At 41.8% G+C, this 18751-nt stretch overlaps 1 protein-coding gene across 6 annotated transcripts in view; it reads right to left on the bottom strand.

Moving 5' to 3' along the window:
* LOC140538581 (myosin IXB) overlaps nucleotides 1-18751 on the bottom strand; it is an 81758-nt gene that overhangs the window by 224 nt on the left and 62783 nt on the right. The window contains exons 24-43 of one of the 6 annotated variants that reach the window (XM_072661208.1): nucleotides 17118-18473; nucleotides 16802-16877; nucleotides 14406-14530; nucleotides 11290-11399; nucleotides 10950-11125; nucleotides 10659-10766; nucleotides 10058-10228; nucleotides 9807-9848; nucleotides 9609-9720; nucleotides 9229-9302; nucleotides 8583-8772; nucleotides 7760-7888; nucleotides 7561-7666; nucleotides 6907-7038; nucleotides 6648-6771; nucleotides 5254-5301; nucleotides 3883-3998; nucleotides 3058-3185; nucleotides 2887-2948; nucleotides 2080-2167 (exon numbers count right to left, since the gene is read on the bottom strand). In XM_072661208.1, coding sequence (XP_072517309.1) covers nucleotides 2890-2948; nucleotides 3058-3185; nucleotides 3883-3998; nucleotides 5254-5301; nucleotides 6648-6771; nucleotides 6907-7038; nucleotides 7561-7666; nucleotides 7760-7888; nucleotides 8583-8772; nucleotides 9229-9302; nucleotides 9609-9720; nucleotides 9807-9848; nucleotides 10058-10228; nucleotides 10659-10766; nucleotides 10950-11125; nucleotides 11290-11399; nucleotides 14406-14530; nucleotides 16802-16877; nucleotides 17118-18473 — 3382 coding nt within the window. In that variant the 3' untranslated portion in view covers nucleotides 2080-2167; nucleotides 2887-2889. Of the gene's footprint in view, nucleotides 2168-2886; nucleotides 2949-3045; nucleotides 3186-3882; nucleotides 3999-5253; nucleotides 5302-6647; nucleotides 6772-6906; nucleotides 7039-7560; nucleotides 7667-7759; nucleotides 7889-8582; nucleotides 8773-9228; nucleotides 9303-9608; nucleotides 9721-9806; nucleotides 9849-10057; nucleotides 10229-10658; nucleotides 10767-10949; nucleotides 11126-11289; nucleotides 11400-14405; nucleotides 14531-16801; nucleotides 16878-17117; nucleotides 18474-18751 lie in introns of all 6 variants that reach the window. The other 5 variants (XR_011977768.1, XM_072661206.1, XM_072661209.1 and 2 more) reach the window with 5 other exon arrangements.

Here is an 18751-nt window from a genome sequence, read left to right as displayed (position 1 = left end):
GCAGGTTTAAAACATGTCATTAGTAAACACACGTGGCTTCGCCACAGTACGGCACTCGTCCTACACAACAACAACAACACTTCTCAGACAGACATTCTCACGGACCCAGAGCACTCTACTGTTCACTAGACGACAAGAAGCTGGGAGAGAGGTTAAAGAGAACGGGAATGCTGGGTTACAGTTAATGGGGGGGTATCCATGGTAGGGCAAACGTTTCATCTCTACAGAGAGAAAAGTGGCTTGTGCTGTTTTTGCTCCCCGGAAGGCTAAAACGGTCCATTAGACATTAAACAAAGGAGTCCAGAGGGGCCAAGAAGTCCACAATCCACTTCACGGTGGGTAAATGGCCACTTCGGGACACAAAGAGTGTTTGGTCGCATGTTTTTTTTTTTTTTTTTTTCCTTTTAAGAAGTGTTGAAAGTGTCTGGGGCGATTTCCGTGCCCTCATTAGTGGTGTCTAGACACTGGAAACAGACAAAAATGGTCCTACAGTACAACCAAGAGTTAGTACACACTGAAGGCACGCCTGCTTAGGCCAGCTGATCCTTTTTGTGTTTTTCTTTCAGAAGAGGTCCATGGAAGAGATGAAAAAAGGTGCAACATCCTGCTACTTTCCATGTAAAACAAAAATAATAATATAAAAAAAGCATAAAAAACACAGGTTCATGATTTCACCTGTGTGGCTGCAGCACAAATCTTGCATTAAAAAATATCTCTTAAAAAAACAAAACAAAAGGAAATCCCACTTATTAATATAGTTACAGAAAAAAGTGCTTGGTGAAACAATCATCCTGATGACGGCAAGCTCAACCGGAAAATAATTAATGAGAGGAATCCCACAGTGCCTCGCAGCACCCCCTCAGGCCAAGAAGGCACCCGTCCAGCCAATGTTCTCCAGCAAACACCAACAGACCCACATGCTGGGTTGGAGTGATGTACCTGTGCAGATTATTCTGAGTGTCAAGAACGTTCTCCCTCACTCACACGGTGCTCTAGATAAGGTTCTGTCATGTTAACACTGGTTACGTCCTTCTTTCAGAACTAAATACAGCCTGCACTTCAGAATGAGTAGGTGTTGGCTGCTAGGGGAACCGACTTACCCATGCTCTGCAGACCAACACCTAGTTCTGCTGCAATGCTTGCTAGGCTGTAGAGGCATTGGAGGACTATGGCAAAGCACCAAGCCAACTTAATGAGTTACTGTAGCACACATCTGGCTTTTAACATAAAAATTAATTAATGTATTTAGTTTATTTAACATAACCGACTAGACAAGTTAATGTCATAAGCTTCCTTTAGTAGCATGGTGGATGTTACCAGCTTTCTGCCTTCATGCACTTACTGAATGACATAAAACAGAATATTGCCTCAAAAGCTATTCAATCAATAGTCAATAGTCAGAAATCATTAATCATTTAAAATGGACTAATAACCTTCACCAAATGTATCCCAAATCTTAGCTGTGTGTCACAGTTTCTTATTAAGTTCAATGAGATCTTTGCCATCATGCTTTAAAGCTTGTGTGTGGAGAACAGACAGTTTTGGGTCAGTGCACCATAGCCCTCAGAGCTGGAGCCTCAAACCCCAGTAATCAGCACAGTTGAGCAATTTCTCTGCTCAAACAAACACGATTCAACTCAGCAGTTATTTACCAAGTTAAGATGAAGGCGCATTAGATAGAGCACCTTTAAAACTGAAGTTCGGGGCCCCCTGCAATGGCGAGAGAGGGGCTCAGCACCTATTAAAAATCAAAGTCCGTCTTCAATATGAGCGATATCTGGGTCTGAGAAGCGCCTGGGTGATTTCAGGAGCTCCTGTGTGCTGGACGAAGAGGAGTCAGAGTCAGGAGTGAAGTGAAGCTCAGTCCCGGGGGCTATAAAAAGCGACTGGATGCTGTCTTTGCGGCGGCCGGGCTGCTGGCGTCTCTGCACCAGCGTCATAGACTGGGCCTTGCGGGGGGGCAGCAACTGGACGGCCGGATGGGTCAGAACGCCCGGCGGCAGCCGGACAGTGCGCGGGATTATTGGAAGGCGACGATGGAGCAGGTCTCTGGAAGCAGACAGAGCAGGTGGATAGAGGCTGGAGATCTCTTCTACTGAGGACACAGAGTTTACAGATTTGGGAACGGAAGTTGGCTTGGAAATTCTTGGCACTGTGGTCGTTTTTCCTGGAAAGAAAAGAAGAATTAGATCAGTCTGAGTGTGAAACACATACATGTGAACCAAAAAACCCACAAAAAAACCACCAACCACCATGAGATCATGTGAGATCATGCCCAGTAGCCATGCTCAGTGAAGATCAACTAATGTAGTGGTTCTTCATCTCATGCACCGCACATTCTCAGTGACTTCCCCTGAACTAGCACTGCTTCCCAACTCTGCAACTGGTCTGTATTTGAATTCCTGGCTTTTCTCCTTCAGCCAGAGAATCCAAATCGCTTGAACTGCAGTTTCTTGTGGCCCACAGATGTTTGCGTAATTTTTGGTACCAAAACAACTCAACCTTTTCACATTAGGCTTAAGGAAGATTTACTGAAATATCCTACAGGGTGGAATAGGCCTCTGGTCCAAGGGAACTCATGATAAGCTATAATTATATCTCCATCAGGTGTGCTGTGCACCCTGGATCCAACTGAGGAAACTAAAAGGTGGAGGACAGAGGGTGCCAGAGTTGAGAACCACTGTGTTAGTGAAGGAAACAAACAGTAGCACACATTAAATAAAATAAAATAAAATAAATAAATAAATAAACCACCCCAAAAATGGTCCTAGGATTTGGTATCATGCTCTGGCTCGTACCAAATACACGACTCCTAACATGCACCAGCATTCACAATAAACCACACCTGCAAACCACACACACACACACGTTATGTAAATTCACAACCTGCTACAGAGCTGCCGGCACTGCCACTCTCTTTAACTGCGCCAGCAGCGTTCTGTCCACACCTGTACCACAAACAGGAACAGCACCCACAGATATGGGTCACTCCTCAAGGCCACATCAGAAACAAGCTGGGAAAAGGAAAAGCCAGGGTTTCTGTACCTTAATACTGACCTTCCGTGTCCGAACTAAGTGCCCGGTCGTCCAGCAGGCTCTCCGAGCTGGCTGAAGCCTCTGAGTCCAGATTCTCCTGATCTGAACCTGGCTGCTCCATATCTGGGAGTCTGCAGGCCAGGTCCTCCCTAAAACACACACAGCATTCATGCATTATTAGTTTGATATATAGCGCCTGCTACACCACCCTCTTACAAAATCCAGCACAAAGAAATGAGGTGGGGTGGTGATCATCCAACATCCTGACCTCATTAAGGCTTTTGTCACTGAACGCAATCAAACCCTCTGCTTTAATAAGGCACTATCACGTATACTAATTGGACAAAAGTATTGGGACACCTGCTCACTCACCATTTCTTCTGAAATCAAGGGTGTGTATATATATATATATAAAAAAAAGCTTAATTCTTCATTTATCCAGATAAGTGAGACTGCTAGATTTTGAAGCATTGCTGTGAGAATTTTATTGCAGACAGCAATCATGAAGTCGGGATGCTGGATGATCACCACACCACCTCAAAGTACTGAAAATAGCACCATCTATCCAGAAAACAGTTACACTCCTCCAAAGCTCAATGCCTGGCATTAGGCATGGTGCCAGCAGGTTCATGTTTATCTGCACCTGAGAGTCCTATTCTTTTGGCAGTACTTCTCTACAGGGACTAAACATGCCGTGGGTGTGTGTGTGCATATGCACATCTGTGTCAGCAATCAGTGCAATTTAAAGTAGCTGAATGCATTCATTAGAAGGGGTGCCCAAAACATTTGGACATGGGTATATCAGAATGGCAGATATGAGAGAGTTTAATATAGTACTGAACCTACTTCTCCTGTTTGATGGACTTGATCCTCTCCACCAGACTCCTCTCTGCCTCTGTGTCGGAGTCAAGCGGTTCGTTCTCCGGAACAGCGCACAGATCGGACGAAGGCTTCTCCCGCATCTGGAGCCCAGACAGACAGACGCAAACAGGTTAACCACAAATGCTTTAAATACACATTAAATTACTTAGGAAGAAGGAAGACATCCACTGGCACCCAGAACACTGTAACGTAGAACATTTAAATGTACCTGCCACTAGGGGGCAAACAGCAGCTGATAACTGAAGAGTTATTATGACCCCTTTTTTCCCCCAGTATTAGACCCTTTTGATGATCATGTTGCATAGAGACACGCCTCTCGGGAGGCTGCTTACACCTTGCATTAACAGGCCTAATAGTCATTCACATTTGAGAAATATGAGAACCATCTACTGTTTCTGGCCTCCAAGTGCCGGACCACCATGATGAGAAACGTGAGATGTCAGTTACAGAAAGCAAAGCAGAAATACACAGGAGAGTCAAATGGGATTGCATTTTAGTGAAGTGTAAATGGAATCTGGCCAAAGACACACAGATGCTATCCAGATACTTAATGCACGTTAATGCCAGGTGTAAACAGGCTCTCGGTGTCTTTGTAATATGACCATGGCACCTGGGCACCTACAAAGTTGCAATCTAAACCAAGACCACTCCATTCCGGTTAGTAAATGAAAAGGATGGGTAATCCTCAGCTCAGGGCAATGCCTATGTCCCAATACAATTAAAGTGAGGGTTAGCAGAGGCCAGGAATATACCTCATGCAGGTGCATGGCATCCGTTTGTACAAACTCAAGGTTACCTCGCTGGTTAGAAAGTTCAGTACTCAAGGACAGTTGTTGCACAAATGAAGGAAAACACTAAACAGAAGGTGGGAAATGTGTCTATATTCAGTGCTAGAGGGGAAACTCTGAATGAATTTGTTGGTAGGTCAAATTTATTGCATTTGCACATTTGCGTGAAGTATGTTTCTGGCCTCACACATCACTACTGCATGCAAATGAAAGACAGATATAAGAATACATAGAATACAAGAATATATGAATACAAACAATACTATTAATTCATCAGATAAAATGATATCATGCAAAAAATAAAAAAATAATTTAAAATAAACATTAAAAAAAAAAGCATAAACCCCAATAGATCATGCAATCCTCTAAAAACGGCCCAAAACCAGCGCTACAGTGTTGACTACAGAATGACCTCACAGGTGCTGCAACCACAGGAGAACAATACACACAGAAATAAACTCCATTAGAGGTTAGTAGGAGGGTGTGAGCATCTCCACTACGTGCACACACACACAACGTCTAGAACACTACATTGTAAAATACATACCGCCACTCCTTTGTAAGGAGAGGTAAACCTGAGGGGCAAATGCCAGCTCTACAGAGATTGAACACACAGAAAGCAGAGAGAACATTGAGCTGGTTAAACTCCTGAGCTGCAATGCTTTAATAAAGACTCACACACACACACACAGACACACACACATACAGAGGCTGCACAATATATTTAAAGAAAATGACAGCAAGGCTTGCTTATGAAATGGTCTGAGAAAGTAAACTCGTTGCTAGACAGGTAGCTAATGTAACAGTACTGTACTACACTAATGCAGATACACACAAAATCCTCAGCAATGGTAGCCTGGCCAGTGTTATCCTGGTTTTAACAAGGACTCTGCTGCGTTCACTTCTGGCTCACCAGCTCTTTTTAGCTGTAAATCTAGGTTTCTTTGGTTGGGCAGTGGGTGAATGAGCAGATGAAGACCAAGTTTACCGTTCTGATATCACCATGATCGCAGTAGCTTTTGTATTAGTGCCCTAACCAGCGCAATTACCATCGCCTTACACGTCATACTTGGCCAGACATGGCCAGATCACTGTATTTTTAGAATTAATATATTAGGCTTTGCAAGGATGGTTGTTCTTAATAAGATAACATTTTATTGATCCTGAAGGAAATTAATGACTGAAAACCACCTGGTAAATAAGGCCCTATATCATTATTAACATCTTGATCAATCTCAGCTCCAGACGAGTACCTATGGCCTTTAAATGAATTACAGATATCATGCAATCCAACAAAAGCAAATAACTTTCGATAAAATAATGCAGGTCAATCTTTAAATATCACATAATTGATTTACTGTCCGTCGTAAAGTCGCTGAAACACCAAAAGTCTAACTCCGACTGTCCATCAGTGTTGTGTGGGTCCCCCATTGCCTTGATGACCACCTCACGCCACTTCATCACACTTTAATGTTTTATTAAACTGATGTAAATTAACTACTTCCCACACATTCCTCAGTGAAGTCCTGGGTTTTTCGTCTCCACATTTCCCAACCCAGTCCCGTTAGCTTTCAAAGAAAGTTTCTGGTGACTGTCATCTGTGTTGCCATAACATCATCTGAGCTTCCTCACTCCTCAACACACTGAGAGTGTGGGGACTCGCAGTTTCTTGAAAGCATATCCAGAGACGTTTTGCGGTTTTCCACCAAAAAGAGCTCGTCAACATTATTGTAGGGCATCTAAGCAATTCTTATTGATTGCTGGTGTATTTATGAAGTTATACAAGTAATACGTTCATATTGTGCAGCCCTCATCCAGACAGACAGAAAAACACAGCCATAGACACACCACACAAACCATGGACTGTTGGGTGAAAGGCACACAATCTTAAAGTGAAGTCTGCACAGTCGTAAAGCTGCCCTGTCCCCTCTTTGAGCTCACCGTGTTCTTTCTCTTCAACTTGAGCTGGTTCTTAGCCAGCGTCTCCGCATACTCCAGCTGCTCTATCTCCTCCATCTTCTCGTTGTAGCTCCTGATCTGCTCGTTAATCAACATCTCCACACAACTGCGGAAAACACATACGTACATACATGCACACACCAAAGTTAAATATGCCCTCAATGCTTCTAGCACTCATCAGTTTGGGCTGCGATGACTAGTGGACCATTGGTCGTTGAACACAGAAGAGAAAAGGACATACGTGGTTGTCTTGGCAACATCCTTCATGCTGAGGAGGGGGTCGGCACTGTCTGGTCCACGTAGAATGCAGGGAGCGAAAACAATAGCCAGCGAGTTGGGGTTCATTCGATTACTTTTCTCCTCTTTTGACACCCTGGTGAGAGAATTAGACAATTGAGTCTTTATACCAATGTTTTTAAAACACATTCCCTGCCTAATTAGCCCTGATCCAATTTAATGAAGAGCTGAATAAAGAGAGAAGTGGGCCCTCCCTGGGGAGCAGCATTAAAAGGGTATTTATGCAAAATGTAGATACTGAATTTGTTAGGATGTAAATTCTGAGTGGTTTGGGGTCTAGTACGTCCCGTTCTAGAACAAAAAAAAAAATGTTTACAAAAGAGCTGATAGAAAGCAGACATCAGAGGAGTTTAATACTTCTAAAAGCTCCACCACAGAAAAGAAAAAAAACGAAGGCTCAATTCTTAATTCACACACACACACACACACACACACACACACACACACACACACACACACACACACACACACACACACGACAATTTTACCTGGTAACTGTAAAGAAGCCCCAGTTAGCATGTCTCTACAATGCACCAAATTTCACACCAAAAGACATTTTACAGTTCAAACACTGAATTATTCAGAAAATCAGACAAACCTGACGAGATGGAAGATAAGTCTCTCCATGGTGGTGAAGTGGGCTGTGGGGAGCTCCTCTAAAACTCTATAGATGGCTTGTAGCTGTTCCTTCTTCTCAGGCAATTCTGACAAAGCAGATAAAGAGAGGGGGGAAATGAGCAGTTAAGAAAGAGAGAGAGAATGAGTACAGCAAACAGTGAAGGTGCTGCGAGACTCACCAATTGCATGGATGAAGTCACTATAGCGGGCAAAGGTCATGAGGGGTTCGGGTAGTTCCCTCAGCCACTGCTTTACCAGACCGGTCACAGCGTGGATGGGGTAGTCTTCCAAACAAACACTATGGGGATCTGCAGACACAAATCACATTATTGGAACTGCAGCACATCAATGTGTAAATAGATACAAACACTAAATTGTACAACAGTCAGATCCAACTTGTCTTATATGCAGACTGTTTCAGGTACAGGGATTAAGTCTAGTTCTGGTCTACCTGGCATTCTGAAAGAAAATTTCCCACTGAAAAGAAAAAGCAGTCCGGGATTTAAACCCTGTCTGGAAATCCATCTCAGAGAGTTTGTACTGTACAGAAACTGTACAGGGCTAATGGGGTATAAACCCACCAAACATTGAGCTGTGGATCAGTGGACCTGTGTTTCTGGAATGATGGTGCCCAATCTTATATTTTTGGGATGAGTTGGGGGGGATTAGGGATGATGTGGGGCGGTGATCATCAAACATTCAGCTCACTAACACTATTTGATGGTCAATGCAATTAAATCCTCACAGCAATACTCCAAAATCTAGCCGAAAGCCTTCTCTGGACAATAGAGACAGCTTTTTATTATTATTATATATTTTTTTAAATACCCATTATAACTTAATTTGGGAAGTAACAATAAATTATCATGTGTCCAAATACTTTTGTCCATATAGTGTATACCATACTTTAAACGGCACAGCCATGCAGCAGTCATGCAATAACAGACTCCATGCTTTCTGGAGAGAAAGAGGCAGCTATAATGCACTGGTATATAGACTTGCCAGCTTCAAGTAGCCCTCGGAGCTCCTTCATGCGGTTGGCTGAGCCGGACTTTCTGTAGATGCCCTCGGTGTAGAGGCCGTTCATCTCCACGTGCTCCAGCATCATCTCCAGCACTACAGGAACAGGGAGTCTGTCGTTGACCAGCTTGCATACACGCACGCCAAAGTGAGAGCCACAATCCTCTTCATTCTAACCAGAAGCAGAAAATATAAAACCAGCAGGAGATGCATTAGTATGGCACTAGTGATTTTCAAACTCACTCACTTTGTTAACACAAAGCTCACCAGAATAAATTACTTAGATAATTATTATTATTTAAACATGGCTTGATTTAGCACGTTCTGAACAGAAAACCACTTAACATACTTAAACACATCCATGTTTTTTTGCCCTATAAAGCTAAATTAGCATGTGTAATCTGATTGGCATATAGACTAAACACTACACTAAATCAGCTTTAGTGACAAATTAGGAAAGAAAAAGAAAGAAAAAAAGAAAAAGGGATATTGACAGATGTAGCTCAGAGAAACATCTCAAACCTCTTTAACAGACACCTATTAAACATTCTAATCAGGTGACACTAGTACCTAACTGCAGAATTACAGTGGTCTACAGACAATGTTGATGTCCCAATCGAAGCCTTACCTTCTTTGAGCAGAAGGTATTACAATCTGTGACAATTTTGGACAGGCATTTCTTGTGGCAAACAAGTTTACAATCTGAAAAAAGAGACAGACAATACATCTTAAATGACCTTTAGCACCTTTAATGATTGGAATAACATTTATCTGAACAGCAAATTTATATATTTATATAAATATATAATTAATTAATCAATTAAATTACAACACAAGGGTCCAACTGATAACCATATTTCAACAGAGTCTCAAAATGAAGATTTTCACAGAGAAAAATATATAAACATACAAAACCTAGACTACACTAAACTCTGTATACTATCAGTTTTTGTAAGGACGGTGTATCCTGCATAACATCAAACAGCAGCATGGATGCAGCATACTCACAACTGCACATGTAGGCTTTCTCCATCCCCCAGATGTAGGAAGAACACTGATCACAGGACTGCATGATGCTGACCTGGTAGTGAGTAAACACGTGGTCCAGTGGGCTCTCCAACTAAGAAAAGGAGATACCTGTTAGTTATCAGGAGGCTGTGTTAGGCTTTTACAGGGGTTTTTGTTGATGTATGTAAGGCTACTTACACTCTTGTCTTTTTTCCGCCTCTTCTTACGACCTTTTGGAGGCTGAGACAGAAGCGGATAGCGAGTTAATGATAAATCAATAACTACACTTTAAACCATGTGAAAAGTGACAATTACCATTTAAACTGTATGAATGATCCATTGACATGAAATAACCCTTTACCTAGCACCTTGATATCTACACTAATATAAAAGGTGCATCATAAATAAAATGAATTAACCAACATCATTATTATTATTATTATTATTACCTTTGCAGGTTCTGCCTCTTCTCTTTTGATTTCCCCTCTAATGAAGCCATCCAGCACAGACTGGAACAGATTGACCACCAGCTGCACTTCACCTTTCTGCTTCTCTCCAGCTAAACTGATCACTTTGTTCTGATAGCCCCTCATTAGGCCCTTGTAACCAATGTGTGGCTTCTGTAGAACAGCAAGAGGAAGAGGGAGAAGGTTTTTTTTGCAATCAGCATAAAGTATACATGCTTATTCCATAATTTCCTTCCAAACTTCTTGCATATGCAATGCAACTGTTGTGCATGATGACTGAAAAAAGAGGATGGTACAATTTTGCCAACATCTTGTGCTATTAAAAACTGTACAAACAGTGCATTCAAATATGTGGTAGCCATGGCTTATCTTATGATAGGTTTATCAGTTCACCAGAGGCCCTGAAAAAACATCTGTTAAGAAAATGCACAGAGAACCTGCACCATCACAAATCACTCTAAGGAAACATACAGCTCAGCTGCAAGTGTTCATTTATTGACACTGACTGAGAAACTAGTGCTTGTTCAGCCTAAAATAAACACGCAAACCAAGTCAAGTGTATAAATTTGCCATCTGCACTTACAGGAACAGAGTACATGCTTTTGATATCCGATCTGAACTGCATGGTGGCTGTAATGAAGATGTGCTCAGTTGCCGACAGCTGCTTTCCTCTAGAGCGGAGATCATTCACCTGTACCGTACAAGGAGAGAAAAAAAAGAAAAGAACAAAGCATTATAACACAATAATAAATATATAGATGCATTTTCTTTCCCCACATAATACAATTAAAAAGGAAAAAACTAGCCACTAGCTATTTCGCTATCCAGTGGTATACACTGGGCAGCCCTGTTGACTGTGTGTTCATTCTGAGACCTGATTTCCAAGGAACTCGTCCAGATGCCGAAGTTCATTAGCGTTGGTGATCTCTCTGTCCAGAGAGGCGTTCCATTGCTCGGTGACCCGTGTGGCCCGGCTGATCTTAATAGTGGGGTTGCGACTCAGGCGTCCACTAGGTAGATCTGGGTGATGTAAACGTGAGGGAGAGGTGGCTAAAAGGTTGAGAGAACGAGGGTGAGAGGGGGAGAAAATGTGTCAGTGGTAATGTTTAACCGTATGACTTACTTATCTGTTAAAATGGACAAACATACACACAAAATTTAAACTTCAGCACTGCTGCTATAATGGTTATAATGGTAAAAGTTATAGAAGATACCTTCTACTTTTTCAGCCAAAGCAGCAGCCATCGTCAGCTCTCCATCCTCTGGTGTATGAGCCTCCTTATGAGGACGCTTCTTCAGGATCTTTCTGAGGAAACCTGTTGTTCTGTAAAACCCCACAAAAGGAGAGTAAATCTTTTCATACTGCAAAAGCTACACATTCCTATATACACATGACCGTTCACACCAGCCTGACCAAAGACTGTAGAAAACATAGACGCTGTGGCTGTCCATGTTGTCAAATGTGCAACCAGAGATGTCGTCATTAAATCTGCTGACGATCCGATAATCATGTGCCTGATCTCAAACGACAACAAGGCAGCTTACAGAGAGCAGGTCAGCTTCCTGACACAACCACTCCCTAAAGCCAGACCAATGACCAATGAGACAGTGGACTTCATGAAGCAGGAGCGAGTGCTCCCATCTCCATCAATGGCACCACTGTAGAGAGGGTCAGCAGCTCCTTGTTCCTTGGTGTACCTGCCCTCTCTACTGCAGACGACTGAACGGGTTTTGCATGAATTTCCACGTTCTCAGCACATTCTACACCTGCACTGTGGAGAGCACTCTAAAAGGCTGCATCACCACCTGGTACGGGGATTGCACCGCTCTGCAGAGGGTGGTGCACACAGCCCAAAACACCACTGGGGTTCAGCTTCCTTCTGGATTTGGACAACAGCTCTTGTCTGTGGAAGTCCAGGAGGATTATTAAGGACTCTACCCACCCAAGACCAAAACTAGTCGGTTTCGAGACAGCTGCTAACCCCCCAAACAGTTAGGTTGCTGAACATCCAGTGGTACAGTGCATCAGTCCAGTCTCTCACAAAGCTCTCTCATAGGTCTCATCACACCTCCACCCAATACAAACACCACCCTACACAACAGTCTGCCCTTACTTACTTACTGGAACTGTGACCAACTGCTCAGTCACACGGCACCCACCAAAGACTCCTCCCCACTTTCACCACATTTAAAATATCATCTTATTCTGTGCTAATAAGTAAATAATAAACATCTCACAATTATTATATTAAATTGCAATTTACCACATTATATATTAAAGCAGAACAGTGCAATAATGTGTGTAAGGTGTGTATAGCACAAGTTAACACTAGTATCTAATCTGTATTTTTATTTTGTATATATTTGTATTTAGATTTATATTTGTAAATAGATTTTCAGTCCCTTTTACACCCGTTTTAACACAATGTGACAAGAAACACGATTGATTTAATTCCTAAGGATAATTAAATAAAAAAGAACAGTTTGTTTCATCATTGAAACATATGGGGATGGGTGGAGCTAAACATTATACTGCAACCAGCCAGCAGAGGCGCTAGACCAGTGGTTGCTTCACTTTTGGGAGACATTGCACTGTATGTTTTCTACAGTCATTTGGTCACAAATGTCTACTATCCTTTATTTTTCCCCTGCTATTATGTACTTGTTTATACAAACCACTTTTTAATATGGATTCACAGATATGGGAATATGGATCCAATACCTGGACCAGCTATACATACAACATACAGTGTGGCAAACTGTTATGATGGATGGACCAATAGAAATGCTTCAAAATGACTATGAATAAAATCTTTTTCTATTCTTCCACTGAAAGTTGGGAAGGGCTTTCCCCTGGCTCCTGTAAAGCTGCCCTTTTGTCCTCCAGCAATGATGTATTCGAGAGGGTCCCAAATGTAGTCAAAAGGGCAGATATTTTAGTGTAGTAGCTCAGACCCCCCTAAACACACTCCTCTGTAGTTCCATATACACACATGCAAATAACACTTTCAAATACTGGTAAGATATAAACATCCGTCCAACACTTCTTCTATCTGCTTATACAACACGAGTCCTAAAGCTTTTAAACAGGAACATCAGTAAAATCTTAAAACCTCTTATTCTGCCAATCGAATTCAGCAAAAATGAATAACAACTGGGCCCGAGTGTTTTCTCTGTAAACAAACAGTTCTAGCTTTTAAAATGATGGAGACCAGAGATAACTTGCAGAGCAACTTCAGGCATAAGAAAAAAAAAACGAAAAAACGACAGATTTATCTAACGCATTCTTGTTGGAACATTTTGGACAGCCTAGGGAGCATGAAATATATATATGTCCTGCAACGCAGAAACAGAGTAAATGTGGAGTCTGGCAGAGTCTCAGTGTTTCTTCATCTAAACAGCGCAGAAACAAATGAGCTCAGAGCCCAAAGTTTTCAGGAATTGAAGAAATCTCCCTGTTCCCATAGCAGCTACTCTGTAGACATATAAGGGAGCGAAAAAAAGCTTGTGAAGTGTCAGATAAACGAGCAGGCTAGATAGGGCTCATGGGAAAGCACTAGCCCTGTCTGAGCTTATGAGTCAGGTTTCCTGTGTGACGACCTTTCACTCCAGATAAGAGTTTACTCATTTAGACACACAAAAAAAGAACCGAGTCACTGAGGGCTGATCAGCCAGAGAATGCCAAAACTGTGTGACTGAATTCTTTAAGTCAGGGAGCAACAGCTATGATAAACCACACAAGGGCACAGGCAATGAGAGACTCGCTCCATCCAAAGGCTCAGAGAAAAGACAGATGGTTATTTGGAGCGCAGCATTTACTGGGAGGATGTCTTGGGCAGATATTTCAGTTCAGTTTCTTCAGTTCTGCAGATCAGTTGTAAAATCTTACATCATTACTATTCCACAGCGTCAGACGCAAATATTTGCATGCTATTTCAATAGGTATATAGAAAAACTGTTAATACAATACATTAATAAAAATTAAAAAACACTCTTAATGAAAACAATGATTATTTTGTAAAATACAATTAAAGATAATAAACATAAATAATATAATACTGCTTAATCTAATACCATTAATAGTTTGCAAAATGAATTCTATAGATCAAATTAGTTCATAATGGTTAAATTATCACTACATTACTTTATTATATAGCACAAATTATTTAGCTTATCTTAGCTATTAGCTAATATTTCCACACTTCCACATTATTATCATTATTATTATTAGTTTTAAGAGGATCTTAACATCTGCAGTAACAAAGAAAAACAAAAAAACAAACAAACAAACAAAGAAAACCCCAGCATTCTCTTCTTTCCCCCCTCTCACCTCTCTGGAGTGGGCGGATGGGCGTGAGAGCCATGAGGGCCATCCTGCTGGCCTGGAGAGTCCTGAGTCCGCACCGTGCTGACAGCTTTCCCTCCATGTGGAACGTCTATGGCACGGGACTGGGCCTGTAAGAGCGTTCATAAACACCCCAGTCAGTTTTATTCAAGGCATACAGAGTCAGGTACACGGTCCTTTTACCTCCGTTTACTGGCCATTTTATCAGAAACACCTAAGTGTACAAGTAGGTGCACCCTGTGAGTTATTGACTACAGTGATGTTAGCCAATACCCAATGAATGTAAGAGGACAGCAGGTGTACCAAATCAACTTGCAAGTGTATACAGACTCAAAAACATGATCACAATAGATCAGTTGCACCATCACCATGATCAATTATTCTCCCATATTATCCAGCTTGCACACCATAAGCACCTCATTAGTTTAGAACACTGATGCAGTTCTGGAAATTAAATTATTAAAACAAAGACAGGTTTTAGGTTAAAAAAAAAAAAAAAAAAAAAAAAGAAAATCCCCCCAAAAGATTATTTTTATAACATTGTATTAATATTAAGACCCAACTGTAAGACCTGTATCTAGAGTTCAGGATTACATCGACCCCTACTGCCACTGAGACACTGATGACGATCAGCTCACAGGGCGAAAAGATCATTCATGATTGTTTGACATGAAAGCATGAGTGGATGCACCATTAAACCTTCAATCTTTTCACAATTAAATTTGATTATTTTGTAAAAATAAGAAAAGTTTTTAATATTACAATTAATGCACAAATGTGGCTCGAGGAACTATTACTACTATTCTTCAGACTGAAGAATTCTTTACCACAGATCATTAATTTTGACCACTTTTGGTCAAAGGTGTATGCAAACCTGAGAACAACCATGAATAATCATTAAATTTCTGATATAATTAAAAAAATAATCACATTAATGTACACTAGAAAAAAAAAACCCAAAAAAAACAAACCCCACCCACTTATTGTGAGATGCTGGTGAAGGCTAGGAAACCTTTTGATGAGCAGGAGTAGCTGCTCATTAAAGCAAAGCCTTATGTACAAACAGCAGCAGTAATGCAGGAGTTGGGCAGTATTGCTGTAACAAACGACAACATGATCTGGGGGGGAAAAGGTCAGAAAGGCTGCCAGGATTATCATAAGGTTGGTTTCACTGAGTGTCATCAGGTTTGAGTAGTGTGCACGGTTACTGTGCTCCCAGTTTGTACAATGTGTACAATGGTTTGGGCCACAAATAGTTAAATTGCAGGCGTATTAGTTTATAAAAGGTTGTTGAGTTAATAGCAGCTAACGATTTAAAACAGTAAATGTTTAATTCAGTATCAGAGAATGTGATTGATGAACTTTTTCAATCAACAAAATCTCCATTTTATGATGATAAACATGGAGGATTTTGGGAACACCCTGGGTATTGTCAACCGTTTAGAACATTGATCTACCTTTTTAATGCATTTATCAAAATTCCTGAAATCTATAGAGCCAATAAATACAGATTGGTATACAGAAACATTAACAACAGTCACTGAATTATACCATTGATTTTTTATTCATTCTGAGGATTTTTAGAGTCAAAAAGCTGCATTATCGCCATATCACTCATAAGTGAAGCCCGTCTACTCAAGCCTGATGAGACTCAGGATGATTTGCAACTCTTTAGCCAGCAGGGTTTAATTTCTCCTTTGACATTTAAGGAGGGAAAGCATCCCCTCACTGATTCACAGCGCATTTATCCAGCCTCCCCAAGCAGGCCAAGGGCTACGGCTCCTGAATGACTCAGGTAATGATACGTGACCTGGAGTGGGATTGTGGGAGCATTGGGGAAAGTCCAGCACTCCACGTCCTCCATTTCTGCACTTTTTACCATCAAGCAGTTACGAACAAAGCCTAGCCGATGCCTGCGTCTGGGACACTTGCGGCAATGGGCGTGGCCCTGAGTATGCCAGAGAAGGACATATATACACACACAAGTGATATCAAGGATTACTGCTTTTAGTGTGTTCTGGAACACCTGGAGAGGAAAGCAGACTAACAGCTGATTTCATCTGAATAGCTGCAGTACAGAATAAACCAGATGAAGATCCTCTTCAAATGAGAGAAAATAGATGGGGATTAGAAATGGTACTAAATGATATTTTGCACAGAACATAACTTCAAAATGGAAAAGGCTTTCAAATTAGGTTCAAAAGGTAACACTGCTCCAGAAAAACATGGTTGTTGAGGGGTTTACAGAGTAAACTGACTAAAATAAGTTCAAATGATTTTGTCTGTTCTGAATTATGTTCTGTAAAAAATGCTGTTCATTTCTGTCTCTCTCAGTTGACTGGTTTTAAGTGTGGAAGTGTCGACTCCCAATCAGACAGTACCTGTAAAGCTGTAGAAGCACTTGGTCCTGATGTTCCCAATTCAGACACATCATCTAACGATCGGGACATCGACATCCTAGAAAAGATAGGACTGAAGAATCACAATCTCTTTCTAATTTCTACTTATGTGCTTGATTATTCCTTAAAACCCACAGTGACTGTTGGGCTCAACCGTACTTAATACGAAGTACTAGTCAATAATAAATATTACCAAATAAAGTGAGAAATGTAAATCAAAACTCTAGTAATTATTTAACCCTTGGCTTAAGACGACACACATTGAAACACACTGTACTTGGAAAGAAGCGTGTCATACTGTAGCATCTTGAGTCTCCTGTCCTCCTGGTTTTGGAGCTCAGTTGCTGTGACTTCTGGGTGAGTGTTGCTTCTCTGGGCCTTGCTTTTACTGTCAGAGTGCTTGGCATTACTGGGAAGAGTGGAGGAATCACTGTGGCCATTCCTTTCAGGCCTGGAGCCTGAGACGTCCAAGAGTAAGGTGGTGGGTCGGACTGGGCCTGGGGTGGCTTGCTTGGCTTCTCTTGAAGCTTTTTCTGCTTCATTCTTTGCTTCTTTTTTCGCTTTTTCACCTTCAGTTTTAATCTCTTTTTTAACTTTCTCTCCCTCACTTTTAGCCTCTTTCTGAGTCTTCTCAGGGGTGGCCTTCTGTACCTCACCCTTAGCTTCTTTTTTAGCCTTTTCTCCCTCGTCCTTAGTTTCTTTCCTCATTTTCTCCCCCTCATCTTTATCCTCTTTTTTAGCCTTCTCCGTCTCATCCTTCATCTCTTTCTTATCTTTCTTAGCCAGGTCTCCCTTCCAGGCCACAAATGTGTACTGGTCCAGTTCTTTGCTATTAGACTGTTCGTTTTGCCTGCCATCAGGGCCAACCGTGCTTTTCTGTGCAGGTTCTTCTCTGCTAACTGAAGCTGCTCGCTCAATCTCCCTCTGGCTGTGCTCCAAACCTCGCTGCCGCCTCAACTCCCTCTTTTCCTGGCTTTTAGAGGAGGGGAGTTTACTGAGTGAAGGTGTTTTAGGCTTGCATTGATCTGATGGGGTCACAGGGGTGGCAGTTGGCTGGTGTTTGTCTTCATCTGGAGAAACAGAAGTGGACATTTCTGGCAGCACAGCGATTGGTGCTTTATGGTGTTTGTTATCTTCTGAAAGCTTCCAAACAGGTTCCTTTTCCTCATCTTTTTCATTCAGCTCCAGAGTGTCCTGGGTTTGGTATCCATCCTGGACCTTTGGTGCTTTAGGATGAGAACCAGCCTCAACCGTCACTTCTTTTTCTCCTCTGCTTACCTCCGAACTCACCAAATGTTCATTAAAGGTCTCATTCGTCAGCTTTTGTGAAGCTGCTTCTTCTTTCTTCCTCTGCTCAGCAATTTCTTGTTCTGCTTGTAGAGCAAGCCTAGCTGCTTCCTCCTCTGCCTTCTTTAATCTTCTAGCTGCATCTTCTGCCTCTTTTTGTCTCCTGGCTGCCTCCTCTTCCTCTCTTTGTCTCCTGGCTGCGTCTTCTGCTTCTTTTAGTCTCCTGGCTGCCTCTTCTGCCTCTTGCGCTCTCCTGGCTGCCTCTGCTGCCTCCTGGGCCCGTCTGGCTGCCTCTGCTGCCTCCTCTCTCCTTCTTTGCGCTTCCTCCTCTTCTTTCTTCCTCTTCTCTTCCTTCAGAGATTGGTACCTAACAACAAATGAACATGACAAACCATAGGTGTTTGGATTGTCAGTAAAATGCAAAAGCTATACATTGAAGCACAGGTGAGATCAGTATGGATGGGCACGGGGGAGATTCAGAATTTCAAGATTCATCCTGGCCTGCACAGAGACTACATGTAGTTTAAAACAATCTGATTAAATGACAAATTTAATTATAGATTATATTCTGGTTCAAGTCTAAGTCACAGGTAAATTGGGCGTCACAAGAGGCAGGGCTGCCACGTTTCCCCGTCAGCTCATGCT

Source organism: Salminus brasiliensis, chromosome 17 (assembly GCF_030463535.1).
Source record: "Salminus brasiliensis chromosome 17, fSalBra1.hap2, whole genome shotgun sequence".
NCBI lineage: Eukaryota > Metazoa > Chordata > Actinopteri > Characiformes > Bryconidae > Salminus > Salminus brasiliensis.
The sequence above is the reverse complement of the archived record's forward strand: the minus strand, read 5'-3'. Positions and strand labels throughout refer to the sequence as shown.